At 35.8% G+C, this 26702-nt stretch overlaps 1 protein-coding gene across 3 annotated transcripts in view; it reads left to right on the top strand.

The window, feature by feature from the left end:
• The window catches only part of MED13L (mediator complex subunit 13L), a 302281-nt gene that overhangs the window by 195090 nt on the left and 80489 nt on the right, over positions 1-26702 (top strand). The window contains exon 1 of one of the 3 annotated variants that reach the window (XM_041728662.1): positions 24937-25055. The exons of the other annotated variants lie outside the window; for them this stretch is intronic. Within the exon in view, the coding sequence (XP_041584596.1) occupies positions 24994-25055 (62 nt within the window). The 5' untranslated portion in view covers positions 24937-24993. Of the gene's footprint in view, positions 1-24936; positions 25056-26702 lie in introns of those variants that run through there. 3 annotated transcript variants of the gene reach the window in all.

A 26702-nucleotide genomic window follows, 5' to 3' on the forward strand; every position in this document is an offset into this window, starting at 1 on the left:
TCTTTCAGTCTATCTTCATAAGAAACTTTACTAAAAGAGTGTTTTGTTCACCCTTTCTATTACTTAAAAAAAAAAAATGCAGAGGAAAATAAATGGGAAGTACAAGTCTATATCTGTTAATGAAGCAAAAATAAGTGAAATGACAGAACCATGGATTGGTGACGCTTAAGGGTAGCCTGTGCATTTATCCAATTGCTGCTGTGTAAGTGTCTGAAAGTCCGATCTGTCTGAACAGTGATATAGTGCCACACGATGAGACCTGCAAAGTCCATGTTCTTTCACCTAGTATCATACCATTTTTGACAAATGGTATTATGGAAGAAACTTATCCTTCAATGGTGTTTCTAGTGATATTATTTATGATTAGCCAATAATGAACCCTTCCTAATTTTTAATAACTAAGCAAAAATGTTTGTTCAAATACAGATTTATGTTTTCATTACTGAAATTCCTTTATTAATATCTAAAATATGCTTCTGAGTGATTAAGAATAGCAAACATGTGATTTTTACATCAATACAAAACAATTTATTAATACTGATAAAGGTTCGACAGATCTGCTTTCTTTAGCTGTACAGTGAAGGTGAGGCAAAATGATTCTTGACACTGATTCTGTGAAGTCTGTGGACCAAAGATTGCGAGAGGTGGTGGATTCTTGCAGTTATTTGTTGTAGCCATGGACTTGCTCCCCACTCCCTGTGCTCCTCTGGTATATAACTGATGGTTGAGCATAGTTCCCAGTCTTTGTGTAGGATCTCAGTAAGTCAGTGGAGGTGGACAGATGGGCAGGTAGGTGAATTACTGCCTGGTCCTATGATAGTTATTATTTATTTCTTAAAAAGACTTTCTAGTTTTATTGAGATATATTTGACATATTACCTAGTTTTTCTTTTGTAAAGCTAGTTAAATAAGGAACAAATGATATTCTTGTAGTTTTCTTTTTAGTAAGCTTCTTGTTCTTATTATGAAACTGTGTAAATCAACCATTAATACGTTAGCATTTATTGATCACTTACCATATACTACTTTTCTAAGTGTTTTTCACAGATTATTTAATACCAGTAATAGTCCCACTAGGTAATAGTTATCCTCGGTTTATGGATGTAAAACCTGAGTGCAGAGAGGTTAATTAAGTAGCTTGTGCAGTGTTAGACCATCAGCAAGTTAGAGGGGGCCTGGCAGTGGCAGCAGGGTCTATCCTCATACCTTCTGCTCTACCATAGCTGCTGCTGCTGCTGCTGCTGCTGCTGCTGCTGCTGCTGCTGCTTCTTCTTCTTCTTCTTCTTCTTCTTCTTCTTCTTCTTCTTCTTCTTCTTTTAAAGATTTTATTTATTCATGAGAGACACAGAGAGATACAGAGAGAGAGGCAGAGACACAGGCAGAGGGAGAAGCAGGCTCCATGCAGGGAGCCCGACGTGGGACTCGATCCCAGGACTCCAGGATCACACCCTGGGCCGAAGGCAGGCGACAAACCTCTGAGCCACCCAGGGATCCCCTCTACCACAGCTTCTCATACCTCCCTGCCCTGGACTTGGTGGGGTGGGGCCAGGGAGTGTTGGGCATGTTTGTTGAGACTGGGTTACCCTACAGGAATGTGGATCAGATAGGGCTTTGCCACTAGCCCAGGCAGTTCACGTAATGGTTGGCGGTGGGGAACTCAACCCAACTGAAAACCCTCACGTGGACTTGAAGGACTTGAAGAATGAAGGCAGCTAAGCTAAGCAGAATCTCTTAAAGGGCAAAGACAGAAGCTAGGGCTATTCTGAATAAGGGATGAGGTAAACAAGTCTTGATTACAAATATCACCTTTAATAGAGCTGTTCAGGATTCTACTACTAAATTCCATGGTTATAAGTATTTAGCCTAGGGACTGTTGTAGGAGGGGATATATCTAAGTCAGATGAGATAGAGCCTCTGTATTCTTTGGACCTTGAGTTTTTCTCAGTCACTTTTGGAAGGCAACACCTTTTTCATTCCTATAGACTAGGTCATGTCATCTGTGCTATATCTCTTGCGTGCCTTGGTTCCTGTGTCCAGGGCATTCCCCAGGTTATGATTAGAGCTCTTGGGTTGTGAACCTCAAATTGAGGCCTTGACTCTTTATCCTCATTAGCTTTTTGTATTTTGCAAACCTATGCTTTTTTAATGTGGGTCATCATGAATACATAAAGGGTGATGGCAGTCCTGGCATATGATTGTGCACAACAGTAATAGGTATTATTTCAGGTTAGACTCTTAACAGTTCCAGGGAGAGACTGAGAGTCCTTAAAATGTAAATGAAGAGTTCAAATCCAAAACAGTGACATTCTGAAAAGCATAGAGGAAAGTCAATCCAAGGTAGTAGATAGAATTCAGATTTCTTATTCTGAGAATAGCTGTTGCCATTCCTAAGACAATAAACAGAGGCAGCAGGGGTCAGGAAACAAATTTATAGGCCAGTGATTCTGCTGTCCTGTTTACCACAAATATTGTCACTATCTTGCCGTCTACATTTGGTTTTATGCTAAGGTGGAATTCTTTAGTTCATTTTGAAAATCCTAAACAGTATATCAGGAGTGTTTGTCTTTGAAAAATGTTAGTGAAAAATTTTAAGCATTTGTAAAGTGGTAATCTGCAAAACAGATTATCAGTATATTCTTATTTAAACTGCTGTCTGTTTTAAAAGCACTAATTAAGAAAACTGTGTCCTCTTAAAATAAGCCTTACTATTTTGGAGATTCTTTTGGCTTTGTGTTGTCGACAGTAGGCTCTGCAGTCCCATTAGTATTGTCAGCTGTCAGAAGCATCTGAGGCCCAGAGAAACTCCCCAGTGTTAGATTAACAAAGCACCCCACCACCCTGAACCTGATATCAAATAAAGAGGGCAGTGTGCAATTTTTGGTGCAATTCCCTTACTTGATCTTCACTCAAATTTATAGGCAAAATGGATTTTGATCTGAGGGTTCATCCCATTTGTCAGTGATTGTGACATCTAACAGCAGCCTTGGTGAATAAGACTGGTTTTTAAGTCATATACTTTCAAGTATCGTCTTTCCATCTAACACCTCCGTTAATCTAAAGTGATTTAACAGATGAAATAAATACCCATGAATGATCCCTTTGTTGCCATTTATTGAGTCTTGCTGTGTTCTAAGCATTTACTAAAAGCTTTATATACATTTACTCAATCCACCATCTTAATCCTGTGATGTAATAAACTGCTATGTTCGTTTTATAGATAAGAATACTGACAGGTCCATGGTGAGTGACAGATAGTAATGCTATAGAACCAGAGTTGGTCTGCTCTAAAATCTGTGCCTTTTATCCCTACAGTTACATTATTCTACTCAAGAACTTTGGGGGAGGTATTTTATGAGAAATATTTGTCTTTTTCCATCTTGTTAGTTCCTCACGGATCATATTGATGTGATGTGTAATAAATGTAATAGAGGAGATGAAGCATTTACCTCATTCGGTCAACATTTATTGAGATCTAATATCCTTAATCTACCAGTTTCCTTCTTTTATCCTCTATTGAGATCAGAAATCTCCAGACCAGTATGCAAAAGACAATCTGTAAAAGTGAAAATAAATGTTACTTTGTATCTTTTTGCCTCTTCTTACTCAGAGTAACTTGGTATATTCTTTAGAACATATAAAAGACATTTGTATTAGTCAATTACTAACTTTATTGGCTCTAAGATGTATTTTTGCCCCCCACATTTTAAATGTGGTTGCAGTTTCTTACATAAGAATTATAATTAGTGGTTTTTTTCCTTTGCTTAGTGGTTGATAAAATGACACTATATCTATAATTGATATTTTTTTAGATTCAATGAAATAAAGAGGTACATTAGAAAATTAGGAAAGTAAACAAGTAGATATGTATTGGGGATGTGTATTCATTTATTTTTTAACTTATAGAAGTGTGTAAATCAAAATGGTTTTTAAAAATTTTATCTCCCTTGCTTAGAATCCTGTGTGTTATCAGGTGTGCTTTTGCAGATACAAGTGCTATCAAGTGCCTTTCCCCACAGCATATAGTTGCGGACCATATTAAACCTGTTGAGGCAGGTATGGTCCCATCTGATGATTAATAAAAAGTGTCACAGAGAGCTGTGTTGCATTAGTACTAGTTTCAGTGTTCTGCAGATTTCATTTGGCCTTGAAACCATCTGTTGAATTCATTCTTATAACATTTTGTCCCTGTTTATCTTCTAAATTCTCCTGAATTAATAATATTAGGCCACCAAGCATTCAAACACTGATTGAGGCTGATCTTCACACTGTAATGTTTTCCCATCTTAGAACATTCCTCATCTCTTGATTATTGTTGATTGTTTCCAGTATTGCAAGGTTTATTTTGTCCTCCACAATTATTCCTACTGACAAACATTCTTTTTCTGATCACTTTCAATTGTTAAAATGATCTCTGCTTTTTTATGTTGATCATACATTTTTTATTTGCACTACTTTTCTGTTTGTTAAACATGATAAGGTCAATCATCTTATTAAAACTCTTCAAAATGAAGCATAAAGCTGGCCAACTTTAGGGGATGGAGGAGCAGGTACTGGAGCAGCTGCATGTGACCACCAATGCCATCTGTTGGTAGCTATCTGGTAGAGTTGATTCTTTTGCTCCAGAGGTTTTTCTTTATGAGGAAAACTGAAAGCTTAAAGTTCAGAAGTAGAAGTTTTCTGAATTCTGTTACAGATGAAACTCTTGCATGATTTTCTAATGAGATTCTGTATGTAATTAAAAATAAAGCTCTTAATATTGTTTATAGCCACAGTGTTAAAGGATTCTCATACATTTCTTTTTACCAGTATAGCAGTGTATATAAAATAAAATCCTCACATAGTACTTAAAAATATCACGCAAAGGGGTTAGAGTAAAGCGGTTGGTCTTTAGAAGAAAATATGACATTTACAACATCCTTCAGGTAAGGTGAATGATTTGAGTCCAGTTTTATTCTCTGAATCTCATGAAAATAAATCACTCATTTCTTGCTATTTACCTGTACTAGATCTAACAGAAATTAGTGTTCTTTGCATAGAGTAAGTAGTTATCTTAGATCATAGACTTTGTTAAAGAAATATCCTTTTTTATTTTTATGTCTTAGCATTATGTGTGCACATTAGGGACATGTGCTTTTCACTATAGCTGCCCAGGAGTCTTACCCAGAAGAGAATGGAAATTATGTGGGTGACTGAATCTGACATGAGGTAGCTTTTGAAAATGCCGTACTGCTCTTCTCTTCTCTCACCTTTCTCCTCCTTGTACCTTTATACCCAGATTCTATAGATTGCTGTATAGAGAGCTCCTTCACACACATGGCCGAGTGCTCTACTTGAGCAGAGAAGCTACAACTGCTGCATGATTTTCTGTACTGCAGTTGTCCGTTGCTGCAGTAGAGCAGCTGGCTTTGTTTTGCACCGTACTATTTTCCCCACCAAACTGCCTGTGGCAATTTGTACTCATTCTTTATTACCCAAGGGTTTTGCAAGCAATAAAATAATGTATCTGACTACTTAATGGCCTAATGTGATTCCCTTTTCAGAGAAGCAGCAAAGTAGAAGACTCCTTTCACTTTTCCTCTTCGCTGACCATGCAATATTACGCCTGTTGGGACAGGGTTTTTTGATGTGCTGCCAGAATGCAGAAGGAGATTCTACTGTATTTTCTTCAGATTCTTATCAGCTGTTTATAAGTCAAGCTCAGATCTGGTCAGAAATGATATTAAATGATTTACATGTAATCTTGCCTTGTAGGGAAATTTAATTAATGTGATATCTTATATTTAACATAACATTGTATCTTCAGATCAGATTGTAAAAGATAGATATGACACTGATGATGGGAACAAAAATGCTTTTTTACTTTCTTGCTGTCCATTTATTATACTCTGCGTGCAGAACATGGGCATGGATTGTTTTTTCTTTTCTTTTTTTTTAAGAGCCTACTATGATGCTAAGCATTGTGCTAGATGCAGTGGAGCTAACAGTGAGCAGGATCGACGTGGTCCCTGTCCTTACCCTCAGTACTTGATAGGACTCACATAGTGCTGAAGGAGTGAGAGGAGGAAGAACTTAAAAACAGGAGTTAGGGCTCTTCTGGCAGCTCAGTCCCACAGAAGGCTAACTTGTTCTCTTGTGTATGTAAGCAGTCTTCCTTGTCTGTCTTTGCCAAAGCAGACCTCTGGTTGACACAGTGAGTATGAGTGAGACTCTGGGAACACCCTTCTCAGTCTAAGATTTAATAACTGAACTCTTGTAGAGCCTCTTGCCTCCCAAGCATGCTTTTTCCCCCAGGCAGTCATACTCCAGACATCTGGGGTACCAGATTCCAAAGTTTTGAAGAGCAGAAAAGTTTCACATTAACCTCTCCTCACAAGAAATAAGTACTAAACGGTGTTTATATTGTTGTTAGTAATATCAGAGCAGTACCAGTTAATGGCACTGAGTGTGTGTGTTAGCACAATTTTAAAGTTTATATTTCAGTTAAAAAAAATTTTTTTTTTCTGGGATGCCTGAGTGGCTCAGCACTTTAGTGCCTATCTTCGGCCCAGGGCATAATCCTGGGGTTCTGGGATCGAGTCCCACGCTGGGTTCCTTTTGTGGAGCCTGCCTCTCCCTTTGACTATATCTCTGCCTCTCTCTCTCTCTGTGTGTGTCCCATGAATAAATAAATAAAATCTTTATTTTTTTTAATAAATAAAATCTTAAAATTTTTTTTTTCATGGTTGTAGTTGAAAAAGGCATTTGCCTGATAAGTCTTATTAGGCTCTGCTGATGTTAATTTATCGAGGTTAGTGAAGTCCATTGTAGAGGTATATGAAACTAGATTATTTATATGTTTGAAGGAAGAAGTGGCTTAGATAATCCAAAACAATGTTTAATTACAATGACTATTTTTTCCTCCCTCACATTATAATTGATGTATAATACTTGTATTACTTGTATTAGCCTAGTGCTAATACAAAAAGTGGTTTACTGAGCCCTCTTCATGGCTACCCAGAACCCTACACGTTTTTTTGCCTTCACTGGTGGGACTAGATGTGGGCAATAGACAGAAATGCCCGAGTTGAATAATGTCAGAAACAAGATGCTGTCCTGAAGGTCTAGCCATGAGTGATAGAGAAAGAATGTTCCATGTCCAGAGAAGGGTCTTCTGGGCTATATCCTTGGAGCCTACATTGGTAATCTTGAACTTCTATTGCTTTTCTCTTCTACTTCTACCTGTGGAAGTGTGTGTTATAACTCCAGCATTTGAAGGGCTTTTTTTTTTTTTTTTTGTCCTTTTTCCCTATAGTTTAAGAAAAGACAAAGATTTGTCTAAGTATTTTATTTAAGATAATAATGTTTAGTATTATGGCAGTGATTTATATTTATTACTTCTGTATTGTAATTTTTTAAATGTTATATGTAAGAATACATAACAGATTTGAAGTGTAATTTCAAGCCTTTTACTTGGTGCCTCATTTAATTTTTTTGCTCCTCAATATTTTTTCTTCTGTTCTGTTACTCTGCTATCTTCCCCCAATATTAGTCAGTTACATTTAATATGTTTCATAGCATAAAAACACTTCCATGGTTTAAATTTTTTATTTTTATTTTTTATTTATTTATGATAGTCACACAGAGAGAGAGAGAGAAAGAGAGAGAGAGGCAGAGACATAGGCAGAGGGAGAAGCAGGCTCCATGCACTGGGAGCCCGACGTGGGATTCGATCCCGGGTCTCCAGGATTGCGCCCTGGGCCAAAGGCAGGCGCCAAACCGCTGCGCCACCCAGGGATCCCACTTCCATGGTTTAAAAATCATTCTGCAGAGTAGAATTTTGGGAGGACATTGCCTGTGAAATCAAGCTTCTTTAAGCAGACTTGACATACAAATTGTAAGTTTTTATTCTATTACATCTATTTAATATAAACTTATAAATGGGAACTGTTTCATGTATCTTTCATATACATAACACCTTATTACTTCTTTAATAAGATTTGCATATACTTGTACCATATTATGATTTTTAGTTAATATATCTTACATTTGTAGTCTTGAGTTAATCTAATCTATTAAAAGGCATGAAAAATTGCTTGTGTTCTAGAATGTTAGTGAAGGGGTGAAGAAATATTTAAGAATACATAAATCGTAAATATGGGAGTCTGTATATCATTGTGTAGTCTATTTTGCTGTCATTGTTTTATAGTTAGTTGGTTAGATTGTAATAAGGAAAGGCTACTTCACCTTTTCTTTCTTTTTTTTTTTTTTTAAAGATTTTATTTTATTTATTGATGAGAGACAGAGAGAGGCAGAGACATAGGCAGAGGGAGAAACAGGCTCCCTGCGGGGAGCCCGATGTAGGACTCGATCCCAGGACCCTGGGATCATGACCTAAGCCAAAGGCAGACGTCAACCACTGAGCCACTCAGGTGCCCCTAATTCACCTTTCCTTATTGGGTGGTATTATTCTAACAGCAACATTGAATTAAGAACAGTTATTAGCAAGTTATCTCTGAAAGAAAGGTTTCCCATTTTATCTTTTGATAGACATTTGGAAGTTAAAAATAGCTATATAAACATTTTAAAAAATAGTAGATCAGCCTGTGGTCTGATTCTTTTCCAAGAGATTACAGAGTGAAAGATTTTATTGCCAGTTTTTACTGTAGCATTAACTTTCTTTTTACTTTTAATAATCTTTCAATTTTACTACATATACAGACTTATGAGTATAATAATTACACAGACTTCTCTCCAGAGCATATACAAGGGAAATACTATTTTTTAGTTTTAGAAGTTTAACATTGCTTAGGTTTAAAATAAACAACTGAACGTATATTTTCTTTGTGTCTTCATCCTACTCTTAAAGTGAGAGATCGGATCAGCTGATAAGGATTTGTGTCTCGGATGGAATGGCGGGTCTTCACCTCCTAACTGCAGTCTGATGCATTGCATTAGAATCTGTTAAATAAAGAAATAATAGTTTTCAGTTTAAGTGTGCTAGCTATTTCTTTTTCTTGATCAAGAAGAAAATATATTTCATGTTTTTTTGATTGGCTGTGATTGAATCTTTTTAGTATTTTAAAGAGTTTAAAACTTTTTCTATTCTATATTTAGCCAGAAATAAGTAAGAAAAATAAATGAATTCTTGGTTGTTTGAGTCCTGGACTGAATGATAAAGCTATTTCAGAGTGTACGAGATCCAAAAACATATGAAATAATACATTTTAATGAACTGAATCCTATTTATAAATGTACTAGATATAGATAGCTCAGTTATTTAAAATGAGCCTGTAAAAAGTTTCCTTTTGTAACCATCAGAGCTTTTTTTTTTTTAAACCAAGCTTCTTCCCTAAATTTAAATATTTTGAATACCAAATATTTGAAAATCTGGGCATACTTTTGACCTCTGAAAGTCAACATTAATCATTGAAGGATGGGGCAGCCCAGGTGGCTCAGCAGTTTAGCGCCACCTTCAGCCCAGGGCCAGATCTTGGAGACCTGGGATTGAGTCCCGCGTTGGACTCCCTGCATAGGGCCTGCTTCTCCCTCTGCCTGTGTCACTGCCTCTCTCTCACACACACACACGAATAAATAAATAAATAAAATCTTAAAAAAAACATTCAAGGAAATGATCATATTTTGCCAGGTGGACATAAAGGTGTTGAAATTGACATTCAGACCTTTTATCTCCATGTGTAAACTGTTGTAGAGACTGTAATAAAGACCATTAGTCTGAGTCTGGGGTAGACCAGGCTTATCCAGCAGGAAAAGAGTAGTTACCGGTATGTCGTAATCAGAATGCTAGATCCTCATTTATTAGATCATTGCACAGAAAACTCTCCCTGGAATTTAAGTGCTGATGACATGGCATTCTGGCATCAGTCAGATGGTATGCAACTCTGGATGGCATGTGGATATTGAACCATTTGCAATGCAACTAATCAGCTCTACCTATGGATAAAATAAGAGATGTATTAGAGCTTTGGAATTTGGATGCTGGAGATTTGGTATCTCTTCTCAGGTTTACTGCTCCTGTGTTGTCATCCTTTAAAAGTATATTGTACCCTTCGTGTGGAATGTGCCTCTTTTTTCAGGAGGATTATTAAATGTAATCTCTTTGGGACTCTTGTCTGCCTCATAGGGCTTTATTTTATAGGCTTGTGTGTTTGAGCAACTTGGAATAATCTACTAAGATAATTCCTTCAGGTGTTAGCTAACTTCATTTTCTGTTAAATGACTCCACTAGTTTTCTCCAGGGATTCTGCTGTTGGTCACTTTTGTTTCTGGTTTAACTTTGTTCCACATAGTTATATATTTAATTCTGGGGAGGGAAAAACCATTTTTATTCCTTCACCAGAATTATTTGACTGTGATGCCATTTATGTCATTTGTGAAGGAAATATGATAACCAAATACATGTAAATAACTGCAGTATATTCCAGATCTTAGATTTTAGTAAATCTGCCAAGTTAGAAAGACAAATTAAAGAGGTCTGTTAAGTTTTAAGGAAAGAAATAAAGATCAGAAACCAAAGCAGAATTTATCATTTATCTCTAGTAATTCATTTCTCTAGGATCATTAAGTGCAATTTGAATTAATACCCAAGATATTAATTTTATCCTGTAATTATGCAATCATTTAAGATTAGATAAAAAGTAATTTCTTAAAGAATGTTAGAGAGTCTTATCTGATGATGATTCTCTTATTCATTTCATTGCTACTTGGAGAATTCAAATAAAACAAACGTAGTTAGGTTGTGAGTTTCTCATCACCAGCAATAGTTGGAACTGATTCTTATTCTTAATGGTATATATATATACACACACATACACACACACACTATGGCTAGAAAATTATCTAAACACTATGGTATTCTATAGCGAGATTGTAGTTCTCTCCTTATGAAAGGCTTCAGAGCTATTCTGGGTATACTTAACTGTTTTCAGTGACCCTAGAAAACCTCTGTGGCCCTAGAAAACCACTTCAAAAAACAGATACTTCTCCCTCAGATCCAGTTCTTTTGGGCTCGTATCTTATGTTGAGAACACTACTACCACTGCGTTATTATTATTATCATCGTTCCACCATCATAGCCACTGTGCATTCTGTATATATGTCTACAAATATATTCTCTCCTTTAAACCTAACAGTAATCCTTGGTTATAATAGATCTCATTGTACTGATTGTAGAAGTGAGGATAAAAATCAAGTAGCTTATTATGTAAGGTTCTACATTTAGTTAGTAATATAGCCAGATATCAAATTTGAGTATGATTCTAACACCCTTGCTTATAATTCCTGTGCTTACCACTCCTCTGTATTACTCAGAGTGTTATGTTAAGGGTCTTATTCTAACAAACATATCTTCTGGCTTCCAGCAGTTTCTAAATTGCCCACCAGATCTTGGTTTTAGTCCTTTGCTGTTGTTCTTTGGTAATTGGAGCTCATGAATATATCTCAAGTATTTGGTGAAACTTATTAAAGTTGGCAAATTAGTATTTTGGGGAGTCATTATGGCATTTTCTAAGGCCTGTTCCCCCTCTAAAATCCATTAGTGCTGTGCTCCAACATTGGAAAGCCAACTGGAAACATTGTTAAAATATAGGTCTTCATAGGAGGGAATGCTGTTTTGTTGTTGTTGTGTTTTGGTTTTTGGGTTTTTGTTTTTAGAGAAAGTAGGGAGGGGGAGCAGAAGGAGAAGGACAAGCAGAGCCTACTGTAGGGGCTCAATCCCGCTCGATCCCACAACCCTGAGGTTATGACTTGAGCCAAATCAAGAGTTGGATGCCTAACTAAATGTGCCACTAGGTGCCTCAGGAGGGATTTTTTTTTTTAAAGAACTAACTTCTTATGTGAATATATTTTGCCTCCTCAGTCTCAATGATAGCTGGGATCATAAATCTATGTTACATATAGATTTACATATTCTTACATATTCTCAGTTGCATGTTTTCTAGTTAACCAGTTTGCAAGTGGATATAAACAGTCATATTCTTTTTGGAATTTTTTTAAGTCTTTTTATTGAAATATACATATGTTTTGCCCATCAAAACTGGTTCCATCCACTTTCTTTTTTTCTTTTTAAGTTTTATTTATTTATTCATGAGAGACACACAGAGAAAGGCAGAGACACAGGCAGAGGGAGAAGCAGGCTTCCTGCAGGAATCCCAATGTGGAACTCTTTCCTGGTACTCCGGGATCATGCCCTGAGCTGAAGGCAGACACTCAACCACTGAGCCACCCAGATGTCCCTCCAGTCCACTTTCATGAAGTGAATACATTCTTAGTCTAGCACTCAGATCAAGAAAGGAAACGTTACCAGTATCCTAGAAGCCTCTTTTGTGTCTCCTCTTAGTCATTGCCTCCAGTCAAAAGAACCAATATCTCAATAGCATTACATGTAAACTAGTTAAGTTTTATGTGTTTTTGAATTTTATTTAGATGGAACAGTATATGCTGTTTTGTGTCTAGCTCCTTTCTCCCAATGTTGTATTTATGAGATTCATCTATGTTATATTCAATTATAATTTGTTCATCCTTACTGCTGTATAATCTGTGGTATGAATATACCACAATTAATTGACTGACATTTGTTGACGGTTTGAAGCTACTGTGAATAATCCTTCTAAGAACATTCTTCTCCTTATTTTCTATTGGGTATATATTTAAGAGTAGAATTACTGCGTCATAGAGTAGTAAATACATGTTCAGCTCTAATAGGTATTGTTCATCAGTTTTCCAAAATGGCAATTTAGACTTTCACCAGCAGTGTATGCAAAAAGTTTTTGTTGTTCTGTATCCTTGTAAGCATTGAGAATTGCCTATTTTAATTGTTTTAACCATTTTGGTACCCATGAACTTTTTACTAATGATTGTGTTACTTTACAAAAGTTTCAACTTGACAGAATCATGGATTTATGTGTCTATTTATTAATGGTAGTGTGAAAAGTATTCTTTTCTGATTACTTTTGAAAGCTAAGCTTTAAAAAAAAAAGTCATGTACAAATGAAAAGTACTCAACATGCCTGGAAGCATGACAGTCTTGGAGGTCTGAATAGCTTATAATTAGAGAGTATACAGATAGAGTGGTGGGTAGTATTGGGAAATTTTCACTGTTATTTGGTTGTTGTCTTAAATTGGATTTTATTATGAATATAGGTTGTTTTTTATTGAGGGTTTCCCACACACGAAACAAGGGAAAGACTGTTTAGATGATGATGGAGATTTGATATTGTTTGAGTAGAATTTGGATACTACAGTTAGAGGACCAGAAAAAATAACAGGAAATGAGGTTAAGGTAACTAGAGCTAAGACTTTTTTTGGTGTATGTGTAATATGGTTGTTAAATTTTAGTTGTAGAACTGTTTTTCAAATGAACTGTGTGGCTGATTGCCATTTGCATTGACATGTGGTGGAGGGTGAGGTTGGAAAACCTTTCTCTGGTACACTGTTGGGGCATTGCTGAGAAACCCTTGCACTTTGTGGAACACAGTTGCTAAATATTCATTCTAATTTAAAAGAAGAGGTGGATGTGATGAAGCACTGGGCTTGTGGACCAAGGATGAAGTTTGCCTTTTTTTTTTTCTTTTAAAGATTTTATTTATTTATTCATGAGACACACACACACACACAGAGGTAGAGAGGTAGAGACACAGGCAGAGGGAGAAGCAGGCTCCATGCAGGGAGCCCGATGTGGAACTCCATCCTAGTACTCTGAGATCATGCCCTGAGCCTATGGAAGACACTCAGCCACTGAGCCATCCAGGCATCCCGAAGTTTGCCTTTGTGCTCTACCTTTGCCTCTGTGACCTTCTTGAGTTTGTATTATCATCAAAATCAAGATACTAACATAATTGTAATGAACATTATAAAGGAAAAAGAGCTTCAGTGAGCTAGTGGAAAACCTTTTGCCTACAGTTATCAAAATACAATGTGTCTTTTTGATGCCAGTTCAGGTAAGGTTATAAAGTTCAGTGCTGCTTTGAGAATGATCTTTCCTCAGCCTGATCTAAATTTGAAACATGGTTCTGCACTTGGCAAACTGTGACCATGGGCAAGTTACTTCAACTCTCTGTATCTTTGTTTTCTCGTCACTTCACAGTAGAGATAACAATATAATACCTACTTCAGAGTTATTGTAAGAATCCTAGGAATTACTGGTATATGTAAAGCACTTAGTGATGGGCAAAGAAAGCACTCAATAAATGTTAGCTGCTAATTAGTATTTTCGTTCCTGCAATGTCTTCCTAACCTTTTAGTTTCCTAAAAATCCTTCAAGGCTCACCTTTAGTCCTATGTCCTCCACAAAGCCTCTTGATTCTCACAGCTAGAATCATCTCTTCTGAAATTTTATAGAAACTTTTACCTTTCTTCTGGTATTTCTCTGTACTCTCTATTTTACTTACCAATAGCCATATTTCATATTTTCTCCTAGAATATAAGCTCCTTAACAATAAAGATTGTTTTATTCATGTTTGTAACTCCCTAATCATGTGACATCTTTCTAAGAATTTAGAAGCCACCCAATAAAAAAGAATTTTTTTCTTTAATAAATTCTAAAATTAGTACTGTAGATTTCTTGATTTCTTACATAGTGTCTGACACATGAAAAAAATGTTTTCTGTAAATCTTTCAGAAAGCTAGATATTTGCATAATAAATGGAATAATGGATTATTTAGCTTATTTTCTAGAAAACATCTTAGCTTCTTCAGCACTTTTGCAAGATAGTAATGGTGAGGCTTACCTTACATTACTTATTACATTGACCATTGTTTTATGGAAATGTATTTGACATTCTCATTTCATCAAAATACATTAAACTCTTCAATTTTCATTTCTAAATTATTCTTGTAAATTCTTCCTTATTAATTTTCATAGCTGCTTAACTTCTATGTATCCAGTACCCTGTTTAACCCCTCCCTTATCCAAGCTTATAATTGTGTCTACGAGACTTGAGCTGTAATGGTAGGTTAAGCACAAGATTGGAATGGTTAACTTGTCAAAACCATGTAGTGCAAACCAGAGTCCAACACATGATTAGTGATTTTTGTTCTTAACTGGCTGACATTTAAGAGTGAATGATGCTTTCCAGCTTTTTTCCCCTACAAAGATCACAATTGATTTAACACCCTTTTAGAATGACATCAAGACATTTTTCTCAGTGGGTGATGAAGAATTAATTTCTGCCGCACAGCTTAGTAAAATCTTTGAGCAATTTCCCCATTAGTTAATGCCTTTAGGTTCTGTCTACTGCATAACCAAGTAGATGCCTCTCTGCATCCAAAATTGGATTTCTGACTCAGTAAGACCCACTTCCTAAGACCTAACAACACTCCCTCTCAACCTTTGCATTTCCTAATTACTTTCATCATCCTTATAATCTGACCTTTTTGTCTCTCTGTCCTGTGTATCAGGCCATGTCTTTGAGGTAACAGAAGAAGTCAGTCACACACAGCTTTGAATTCTAATCAGTACCCTCGAATGAGTCCTTTGTATCATGCAAGATGTTTACCCCAAGAAGCTGTCTTTCTACTTCTTTGCTTTGTGAAGTATATTTTTGGTAGTTAAGCACATAATATATTTTAGACTTCAAAAACTGAAAACTGGCTACGGCTGCTGTTAAATTGAGGGTCAAGCTAGAATTTGAAGTTTTTGGCATGTGATTTCATAGCATACACCTCTCTTGAAATGCTAAAAGCAGGTTATGGTTCACCTTATTCCTTGTCCTATCTTTTGGTCTGTCTTCTTAGTAGCTACCTCTTTTAATATAATTGGTTGCCATTTATCCTTACTCTTTGCTGTTGACTCTGTAGTCAACTTTTACTTCTCAGTGACAGAGTTAATATCTAGGCTAATTAGAATTAATTTTTCATGTATGATTTTATTTTTTTTATTTTTTATTTTTTTAAAGATTTATTTATTTATTCATGATAGACATAGAGAGAGAGAGAGAGAGGCAGAGACACAGGAGGAGGGAGAAGCAGGCTCCATGCCGGGAGCCCGACGTGGGACTCAATCCTGGGACTCCAGGATCGCGCCCTGGGCCAAAGACAGGCGCTAAACCACTGAGCCACCCAGGGATCCCTCATGTATGATTTTAAAAGAGTCCATACAGACTATTTAATTATGGGAGAGTAAAAATATATTTCTAGTTTTAAAAAATTATTTAAATGAAATACTGATTAATTGCATTCTGTTATTGTATCTTAGCAAAATACATCTTCTAATTGAGGTAAAATTGGTGATCAATTTGCAGCTTATAGAAATACTGAATTATAATGTTATACACCTAAAATATGCAAATTGATCACTATCATCAGTCTAGTTGCCCATCTATCACCGTACAGTTGAACCTCTCCGTCTCCTTCCCCTCTAGTAACCACCAGTCTGTTCTGAGTTTTTGTTTTGCTTTTGTTTTTTTTTTTTTTTGGATTCCTTATGTAAGTGAAATCATGCTTATCTTTCTCCATCTGACTTATTTAGTATGAATAAAGGTCCATCCATAACCACAGATGGCAAGATTTTCTTCTTTTTTTATGTCTTAGTAGTAGTACATTGTGTGTGTGTGTATCCATTTGTATATATATCTTCTTTATTCATCCATGGATGGATACCTAAGTTGTTTCCATATCTGGGCTATTGTAAACAATGCTGCAATGAATTTAGGAGTGAATATATCTTTTTGATTTAGTGTTTTCATGTTCTTTGGATAAATTCCCTGAAGTGGAATAGCTGGATCATATGGTAGTTCTATTTTTAATTTTTTGAGGGATGTGTCTTCTGTTTCTTGATGTTAAAGTCTTATGTAATATTCATTTATGTTTTAATTCTGTCAGAACTGTTGATGATGTAGAAGAATCTACAACGCATTTCCTTAGGGTTTGATTTTATAAACACTGGCTTCTAATTTAGGTATTTTTGTGTATGTTTTATTCATATGGTTTTTGTACAATGTACATTTTAAAAGTTTATTGTTAAGTTTTTGAAAAATGAACATTTTTATTAAGTTTGAAGAATATATTAAGTTTGAAGGATGTGTGTGTATTGTTTTAAGAATGGGTATTTCTCTTAAACAGATGAGTCTATAGATTATCTACAAATGGAGCTTGCATAACTATTTAATAAAAAAAAAGAATTACTATCTTCAAAGTAGGATGTGCTCTTCATTCATGGAGAGAAGTCTTTAGTTAATTTTACTGCTTTTGTATTAGCCAGGCTTGGCTTCCTGCCACTGGTTATTAGAATGTCTCAGTAGTGTTTCTTTTTAATTTCCCATCCAGTAGATACATTTAGTTTATAAAGAACTTTAGTATTGATGGTTCCTGTTCCATGTGTACACAGAGAAATTTTCTAGCATGCAGATTTATCTAATAAAATTTTGGCAAAATTGTCGTTTCAATTTTCAGATTTTATGTCTATTCTCAATTATTTTCTAAATGTGTATACTGTCCTGGTCTGCTAAGGTACTAATATTAGGGAAGATTTCCACATCTTGTGTAGGAGTCAAAATTTTAACTTCTATGAGAAGTTTTACCTGGAAGAATTTAGTTGCCAGTTATGGTTTGGAGCTTTAACAGAACATTTTAAAAGGCCAATATAATGAAAAATCTTCATGCTATCAGGATATTAAATTGAGGTTTACTGCAATACTTGATCTTTCAAAGAACTTCCAAATTTTTCTTGATTGCATTCAAAGAAATAGATCTTACATTGCAACCCAGTATACATGTGTTCATGTCTCTTCTTTCTTAAAACAAGCCTGAAAATCTCTTTGTTTTCTATTCTAAACATTTATTTTTAATTAAAAATACTGATTGAAATCCACTAAACTGATTTTATAACCCTTACCATTTGAAAAATCCTGCCCTCAAGTTTTATTCTCTAGGTATTTTTGTAATCAATATTTATTTTAGTTTATAAAATATAGTGGTAAACGAGGCTAAGTTTTCAGTTGGCTGGCCTTCCTTTATCATTTGAATATTTGAGGCAAAGTAAAATGTCCATGTATGGGGATCCCTGGGTGGCTCAGCTGTTTAGCGCCTGCCTTTGGCCCGGAGCGCGATCCTGGAGTCCCGGAATCGAGTCCCACGTCGGGCTCCCGGCATGGAGCCTGCTTCTCCCTCCTCCTGTGTCTCTGCCTCTCTCTCTTTTTCTGTCTATCATAAATAAATAAATAAATCTTTTAAAAAAATGTCCATGTATGTATATTTTTAGATCCAGTACTTTACATATATAGTTACAACTGCCTGCTTTGAATATTTGTAAATCTTTAACGGAAAGCATTTATTTAGAAGTGTTAAATTAGAGGTTTTTGACAGTGATTATGGAAAAGAACTCTCCACACTTTATTTACTTTTTCTTAACTCTGCAAATGATTCATGTATCACTGTTTCTTTTGCTATGCCAACATTTTTAGTGCTTCCTTTAGAAAAAAGACTGATTTAAAAAGGTAGAAGATTTGTTGTTAATATTATAGAAAATTATATAATATATTCAAGAAGATTAGTGCTTTTTTGGTAATATAAAATGTAAATTTTAAATTTTAATTCATTTTAATTTCAGGCTTTTTGATCATGAGAAATATGTTCATCCATGATGGTGTATGAGCAGTTATCTTCACTTACGCTTTAACAGAAATGACTTCAAAGCTGAGCCTCTACCAAAAGAGGCAGTCGCTAAGTGCCTAAAAATAACAATGGTTTTAGTTGTGTCTTTGTTTTAATCTAGAATAGAATGGCACTGAAAATAGTAACATTCTTCCAGGCTAAACCATGTTAAGTAATGTAACCTCTTTTTGTTAGCACCTATCTAGTAAAAGGTACTGGTCTGTATATGGAAATCAGAGACTTTTGTTTAATATTAAGACAAAAAGCAAGTGGGTCATTTTCATTTTGCTAAAGAGCAAATGTCTCATTGTAGTATATATATTTCCTTTGTAGTCAATAATTATGCAGGGGTCTGATACTGAGTCGTTAGCTGTTTCCTTGGGAACAAGATTTAAGTAAAGATAATGCAAGAATACTAGAATATCATTGTGTCTCCTCAGTTTTAAAAAACTATTAAAAGACACAATGATTTAAAAAATAGAAATCAGTAATGATAATGACTAACTTGATTCACTGCCCTTCCTTCCAGTTAAAAAGCCTAAGAAAAGGCTGCAAGATGTGGATAACTTAGCTCATTTTTCTGTGATTTTTCAGACAGAAACATAAGTTTTTCTGATATTTAAAAAGACAAAACTTTATTCTGGTCTATAGATTAGTTTATATCATAACTATTACCAATTAAAGAATGTTCCCAGATAGTATTACCAGGGATACTTCTTGGTTTGTTTACCTGTAAACAAAAATGAATTTCCTTTCCATTTTAACTGTCGTGTTCTGAACTTTTTAATATTTTAACTACTCCTTTCCCTGTGCGTCATCACACACCCTCTTACTCTTGCCCTCAACCTCATACTACCCCTGGTGCCTGACCAGATCAGTTGCAAATCTCAGAGTTACAGGTTCTAATTGATACAGTCTCTGGAGAGATTAAAATTCACTCTTTCTATCCAAGTTTCTAGTACTAGGAAAGGAATTCTGATTGGCAGAGTGGGTTAGGTTACCACCCCTGGTTCAGCCCACTGTGGTGTACAGTTAACTTCTGAGGAGTTGTCATCGTAACTATTCCAGTTCTCAGTTTCCAGAGTGCAGCCTAGTACTGCTTTCATTAACCTTTGTGACTAGTGATAACCATGGATTTACTTGTTCTCTTCAAAATGTTTGTTCTCGTTTGTTTAAATGGTAATAAATGGGGTTTTAAATGGAACGATTAAAAGTAACATGTATCTCTGCAAGTACAACTCTTAACTAGAAGTTTTTCATAAAATCAAGTAAAAACTAACCTGAATAAAAACACATATTAAAAAAAAAAACATATTCAGTAAATGCTGTAGGAAAGCTTCCCTTAACTTCACTTGAAGAGAAAGCAAGAGGGAATACTGGGACTCTAACTTAACTTTTACATGTTTCAGATAGGATGTACAAGTTTACAGAGAGAAGGGAAAGGACAAGTGTTCTGGTAGTATTGAGGACTGGGGTTAGTTCAGGAGGACCTTGCTGGAGGGAGGAAGGAATAGGAAAAGGAATGCTGGTCAGAGACCCTCCATCTGTCTAGGTGGCTTTGGGAGAGTATCATTGGGAACAGCTTTGAGATAGTGTCACATGAGTCCCTATTTCATTATTATCTTAATCCATTTTAATTTTGTTTTTAATCACTAACATTATTTTACCTTAAATTATATTGACTATCTGAAACATGTTGCTTATACCATATAGCTTACCTATGCAGATTTGTTGGATATAGAAAACCCACTTATAAAACAAAATGAAAGCAATAGTATTTTTTTGCTATCCATAACATTTTCATATAAAGCTATAATACAGCTAACTTGATATTTATGTCTTAAATTTTTTATGTTCTTGTCAGGTGCTTAATTTGGATAGATGTCCTTGGGTGTTGAGCAAAGAAAGTCACTATCTTTTTTTTTTCTCCCTTCCCTTCCTTTCCCTTCCCTTCCTTTCCCTTCCCTTCCTTTCCCTTCCCTTCCCTTCCCTTCCCTTCCCTTCCCTTCCCTTCCCTTCCCTTCCCTTCCCTTCCCTTCCCTTCCCTTCCCTTCCCTTCCCTTCCCTTCCCTTCCCTCCCCTCCCTCCCTCCCCTCCCCTCCCCTCCCCTCCCCTCCCCTCCCTTCCCCCTGTCCCTTTCTCTCTTTCTTTCTTGCTTTTCTTGCTTTCTCTCTCTTTTCTTGCTTTCTTTTTTCTCTTTTCTTCCAGATTTATTTATTTATTCATGAGAAAGAGAGAGAGAGAGAGAGAGGCAGAGACACAGGAAGAGGGAGAAGCAGGCTCCTCACAGGAGCCCGATATGGCACTCGATCCCGGATCCTGGGATCATGACCTGAGCTGAAGGCAGCCGCCTGATCGCTGAGCCACCCAGGCGTCCCTTTTTTCTTTCTTTTTAAAAAGAAATTGTGGAAATGAAAAACACTCTATTGATTTCTACCGCTATTAAAATTTCCCTTATCAATTGATCTTTTATTTAATTATATTTCCATATTTTTAAATTATATTTCCATAAATTTAATTTAATTATATTTAATTATATTTAATTAATTATATTTCCATAAATTTTATGTTAATTGCTAAAATGTTCTAATATATATAAAGTACCATTAGAGTTGTGTTTCATTCCATTTAACAAAGAAAATGACAATATAAGTTAAAGGTATTAAATATCCAAAACTTATTTTTAAATGGCCATTGCAGCTATTATTTTGGAAGGTAGTATTATTATATTCATTTGGCTTTGGATTTTGCATCTCAGTTTTAATTTTTGTGTGATTTTTTTTTTTAAACTGGTTAGTAAAGGAGCATTCCAGTACCTTTCATGTTGATACTCAGCATGTTTGTATTTACTTGTTTTTTCACAGTGATTATTTAAAATTAACAGATTCAACTTTTGAAAATAGGAGAATAATCAAGAATTCTTTCCTTTGTGTGAATGACTAAAAACCAGCCTATAATATTTTGACTTGGATATAGTATGTTAAAGAGTATATAGAGAATAATAAAACTAAATTTTAGTATTGGCTATACAAGTAAGATGCTTTATAAGCCTGTTTTTCTTTTTTTTAAGGATGTCTTTTTTCCAGAATACGTTTTATATATTATTAAAAATGTCACCATTTATTCACCTAATTTTTACTAATTACCAACTATGTACCTAAAATATGTCGTTATTGGTGATTTGAAAAGCTAGTTTAAAACTTTGGACTTTTTGTTGCATTACTCATTTTTCTTTTTACTTGTAGCTTGTCTGACTAAAAAATGGCTGCTGTTATAATAGCCACTCTAAATTGGATTCTATTTAGTAATCACAACGCTTACTGGGTTATTTATCTGAAAATCTGGTGATGATCAAATTATAAGAAGTGTGAGATGTCTAGAAGAACATTTCTATATGAGCCTTTTCAAATAAGCTGTGATGCATGTTGTGGTCACACCATAGTTTTTAGTACTTGCTGTCCATAGATAAAAGAGCAATTAGTCACAAACCCACACAGCCTAGTAAAGGAAGACAGAACCTATCAGGTTAGGAGTTCTTAAGAAGAACCTGAGATCCTCATTCAGAAGCTGAGTACAGTGTCTGCTGCAGGATGGTCAGAAGGAATTTTCCAGAGCAGCTCAGATGAGCACTGAGCCTGAGAGTGGAGCCCTTCAGGGATGTGGTGAAGCTTTCATTTGTTTTATCAGCCAGAGGGCATCAGTGCTACCTGAGCCCAGAACTGGGACAACTAGATTAAAAGCAGACAAGAGGAGGAAAGGAAAGATTACACCAGTTTCAAAATGACTGTGTCAGGCTTTTTATGATCTTGTTTTGAACACTATCCTAAACTGAATCCAGAAAGAGCATGTAGCATTTTCCCTCTTGGGATTCACCATCTGAGATGTACAACCCTGAAATATCGGAGTGCATTTTACCCAAACACATACAGGAAACGCCCCCCCCCCCCCCCTGCATTAAATGCTGGGATTTCTGTGTGTTATAGTTTTGTAGTTAATCTGTAGGGTCTCTTACCAGCTCTATGTCTCTGTGTGACACTTTCAATTCTTGCTTAGTAAGGCGAAATGAGATAGGAGAGAGTGAATGAATCCACACAGACTTCTCTTATATAATCACTGTGAAATCAACACAAAGCAAACATACCCTGCTAATGGTAGCTTGTTAGCTGGTGACTTCTTATTCTGTGGACAAGATTTTTGACGAGCTTGGTTCATTTGTTTAATCTTCATAAGTGGTGGTTCTATTCTGAGATTAAAAAAAACAGACCAAAGACTTATACTCTTTCCAAGTGTTTCTCTGGTACGATTGTTCTGGGGAACAGAGAAATAACACTCAATATTTTTATACCTAATGATTTTTTGTAGGTCATGGTTGTCAACCAGATTCTCAAAGGTTGTCATAGTTCACACACTCAGAAATACTCTTTCGGTGTGACAGTGAAAGTAGTCAACCTTTTGAATTTCTGTCTTTAGATGCCGTACATGTTTATGAGTTTGGATTACTGCCTATAAGCATGGCCTCTCTTTTCATTCTTCTTCTCACTAGTATGACAGAGCTGATCCTAACCTTTTACCATTTGATATGTCTGGTTGGAGTCAAGTGAACACAGAGTTAATATTCTCTGTGTGCTTTCTTCCCTTTGGAATCATTTGAATTGGCAGAGCTTCTGGGTCAGCAGTGCATTCAAGTTATGCCAAGACAGACTACTTTTTTCAGTGCTGGATCTACGTACAAAGTTGACCAGTTAAGATTTTTAAAAGCACTTACTTGTAACCATTTGAAAAGTGCTTATGTTTGCTTTGAAATTTCTGAAGCTAAATCATGCATTTGTAATCCATGGTGTGGCCACTAGAATACAGAGTTGACTTACTCTTGGGGTGAATAAGGTCCAGGAAAGAAAAAGAAGACCTTCTTTTGCTGTTGGTCAAAGTAAGGAGTAGTATTTAGTACAGTGTCATCACTCACAGTCATTTGAACTCTCAGTGCTTTCTTGATCTATTCATTTAGAGAAAATATTCTTAAAACGTGGACATCTGCTCTACACGCAGCGGTAAGAATCTTTAGATGACACCTGACTATTGCATCGAATTAACCCCATTTATTAGGCTTCAGAGGCATTCAAGGAAAAGGACACAGTTTTGTGGCAAGGTGCCAAACACATGCCAGTTTGAGTAAAATATTCACTATTCTGTTACTTTTCCCCTTCTCCCACTGTTGGGGCATCATCAAGTCATCCTGCTGTTAGTTGGGATGGGAGAGAGGAATCTGACAGCAATGGAGGGGAAGGGGTTGTATAGAATGGTTGTATTCCTGGATATATATTTTATACATAAAATAAGTATATCCGTGCATACATGCAATGGAGAGCTAGATGAAGGGTGCAGTCTGGGCTCCAGGTTTAACTTGCCTGTTTTAATTAAGAAAAAGATGGCACGTATAATGGTTATGCTAACATATTTTAGAGCATGCTCTACTTTCCATATGAGATTTCTCTGATACTGCATTTCTTTTTCTATTACCAAACATGATTAATGTGCCACATAGTGTTAACTGTGCTCTTTCCCTGAAGACATCAAATGGGAGGCAGCATGTAGAAGCTAAATTATTCGGAGAGGAGTCAGTGATTGATTTAAATATAAAAGGATTAATTGGTCCCTGAACCAGACTATTAAACTGTACTGTGATCTTGACTGGAAGTGAAAGAATTACAAGTGCATTGTAGAGAATAAATTAATACATTTTTCATGGCTTTAATCCTTTTTTTCTGCATTGCTTATTGTGGTTTTTATGTACTGCACGCTATTGTGTGCTTAATTGATGCAGAGGGGATTCAGCCTATCATGATTAAATGGGTAGAGGGATAGACCTATCCATTGAGTTTTAAGATGGTAGTTCTTGCAGAGTAGCTGACAAAGGAGACCAGAGAAAGAATATTTCTAGGAATTCTTACCAATGATGACCTCAGGCACAGAAGTTAAGTATTTGTGAATAAGAAATTTAAAAGTTTATGTTGTGTGAGTATATTGTTCAAGATGAACATCAGCTAACGGTGGATGAATGCAGCCCTTTATCCTCAGCAGAATTGAATTGAAACTTCAGTTCTTGAGGGTAAACAGTGTAATGGCACCATACCCGAGGAGAATTTCTTCTTTTTATAACTATTTCTATTCAAACAGTATTGATTTTCTTTTTCATTCTAACTCACAGGCTGATACTTCAGGCTGACAGGATGCTGCTCTTGAAGGCTATCAGCCTCATGTTTCCTTTCCAGGGAGAATAAATTTCTGTTTATTCACCACTCTTATATTGCTGCTTTTATAAGTAGGTCTTCATATAAGTTCTGCTTTCAAACAGTAATCCTTGTAATAAAGGGAGAGCAGAAGAGTTTGGTTTGGAAGACTGATTTAAGAATGCGTGCATTTGTGGCTTTACCGGCAATATACATTTCAAGTTTCAGAATGGGGTCTTCAAGGTACTTCTCTTTACTCTGTCTCAGTATACCTTCCCCTTATAATTTGATGTGCTTTGCCTTTCAGTATTCTATCTACCTCTGAGTAATCAGTCCATGTGGGATATTTTTAAATAGTTATGGCTTATCTGGAAATTGAGATATGGAATCATTGGAATAATCTCAGGAGTGAAGGTACCATTTAAAGGTCATTCTGTCTCCCTCTTTTGGCATGCTTGGAGTTTCTGCCTCCACACCTTCACAAATACCAAATTTATTACCCTTCTTATCAGCCCATATTTTCTTTAAACAACTCAGTTAGAAAGTCTATACTGAATTGAATTGTATTTTTTTGTAGTGCCAGTTGCAGTGGTGCTTGGTCAATATGCCTGAGTTCTCTGGTATGCCATTGTGTTGTATTGACACATTGTGTCACCACATTTTGTAATATTGACCATTGTGTTACCACATTTTGATCAGTGCATAAAATTGATATTTGCCACAATTGAGGATAGTACATAATATCCTCAACAATGATTATAAAACACCACGCTGAGCAAAATAGATTTCATGGCAGGGTGTACTTGCGTATAGCTTGTATAGGAATGATTATTTATATCTCTTCCCGAAGTTGTCTCATTTCTTGGTTAAATATCTCTACTTCCTTCAATTGTTGTCATGTTGGCTGGTTATAAGTTCTTTGGTTATTCTAAGTGTGGCATCCAGAATTAAACTGAATGCTCCTGGCTTAACACAGAGCTGGAGCGGAGTTGATCATTTGTTTCCTTGATCTTAATTGGTGATTTTTAACATTTTCTGCCCCAGCTTATCTGATGTACAGGGTAAATGCTCCTTAGTAACAGTGGCTCCTCACTAAACGTGTAGTTTTTAGGGGAGATGGGTTTGTCTGATTTGGATAGCAGCCTCCCATGGAGATTCTAGTTACTGTCCCATCTCCAAACACTGATGTTCTAAATACTCATCACCTAGTTCTGTTCTTGCATCTTATGATTGCCTTACCTCCTTTGCCAGTCACATTTAGATGCCTCCTGTTACTGGTTAAATCCCCACTAGTGGTTCTTTGGAAGTCCTGAACTTATATAAGCTGTGGTTGAATTTTAGGCTAACTAGATCCACATTTACCTCTGTTGAAAATGTTTTGAAAAATTTTCTATCAGCTGGATGTTCTTTCATTTAAGTAGCTGATTAATAATAATAAAAAGTCATACTACATCATATTCTTTGTCTCCTTCTTGCTACTTTCCTATGGGTGTAATCTTATAGCTAGCTGCTTAAAGCAGCTTTTGAAAAAGAAAGGTAGAACTATCTTGAAATAACAGTTGCAATAAATATTTATTCAGATATCTTATTAACAGGTATGTGCAGCTGATCATTTACAACAGGCTTCTTTAGAAATTTGATTTTAGAAATTCTAGTCTGTACATTTTTTGCAGAATACATTTGACTCTTCCTTAACTTTGGAATGGCCTGATTTTCTTGAGGCTAACTGATAAGTTAGAAGTCTTATGGCTATTTACAGATGTCCCCAAATTGATTTTTTCCTCATTCTTTTGCTTTTAGGTATTACTGAATTAGGACAGAATGATCTCTTTCTTCCCCTTTAAAAAATTCACTTCCTGATGTTTTGTTAACTAAATTTAGGTGGTAAGG

This window comes from Vulpes lagopus, chromosome 14 (genome assembly GCF_018345385.1).
Source record: "Vulpes lagopus strain Blue_001 chromosome 14, ASM1834538v1, whole genome shotgun sequence".
NCBI classification, from domain to species: domain Eukaryota; kingdom Metazoa; phylum Chordata; class Mammalia; order Carnivora; family Canidae; genus Vulpes; species Vulpes lagopus.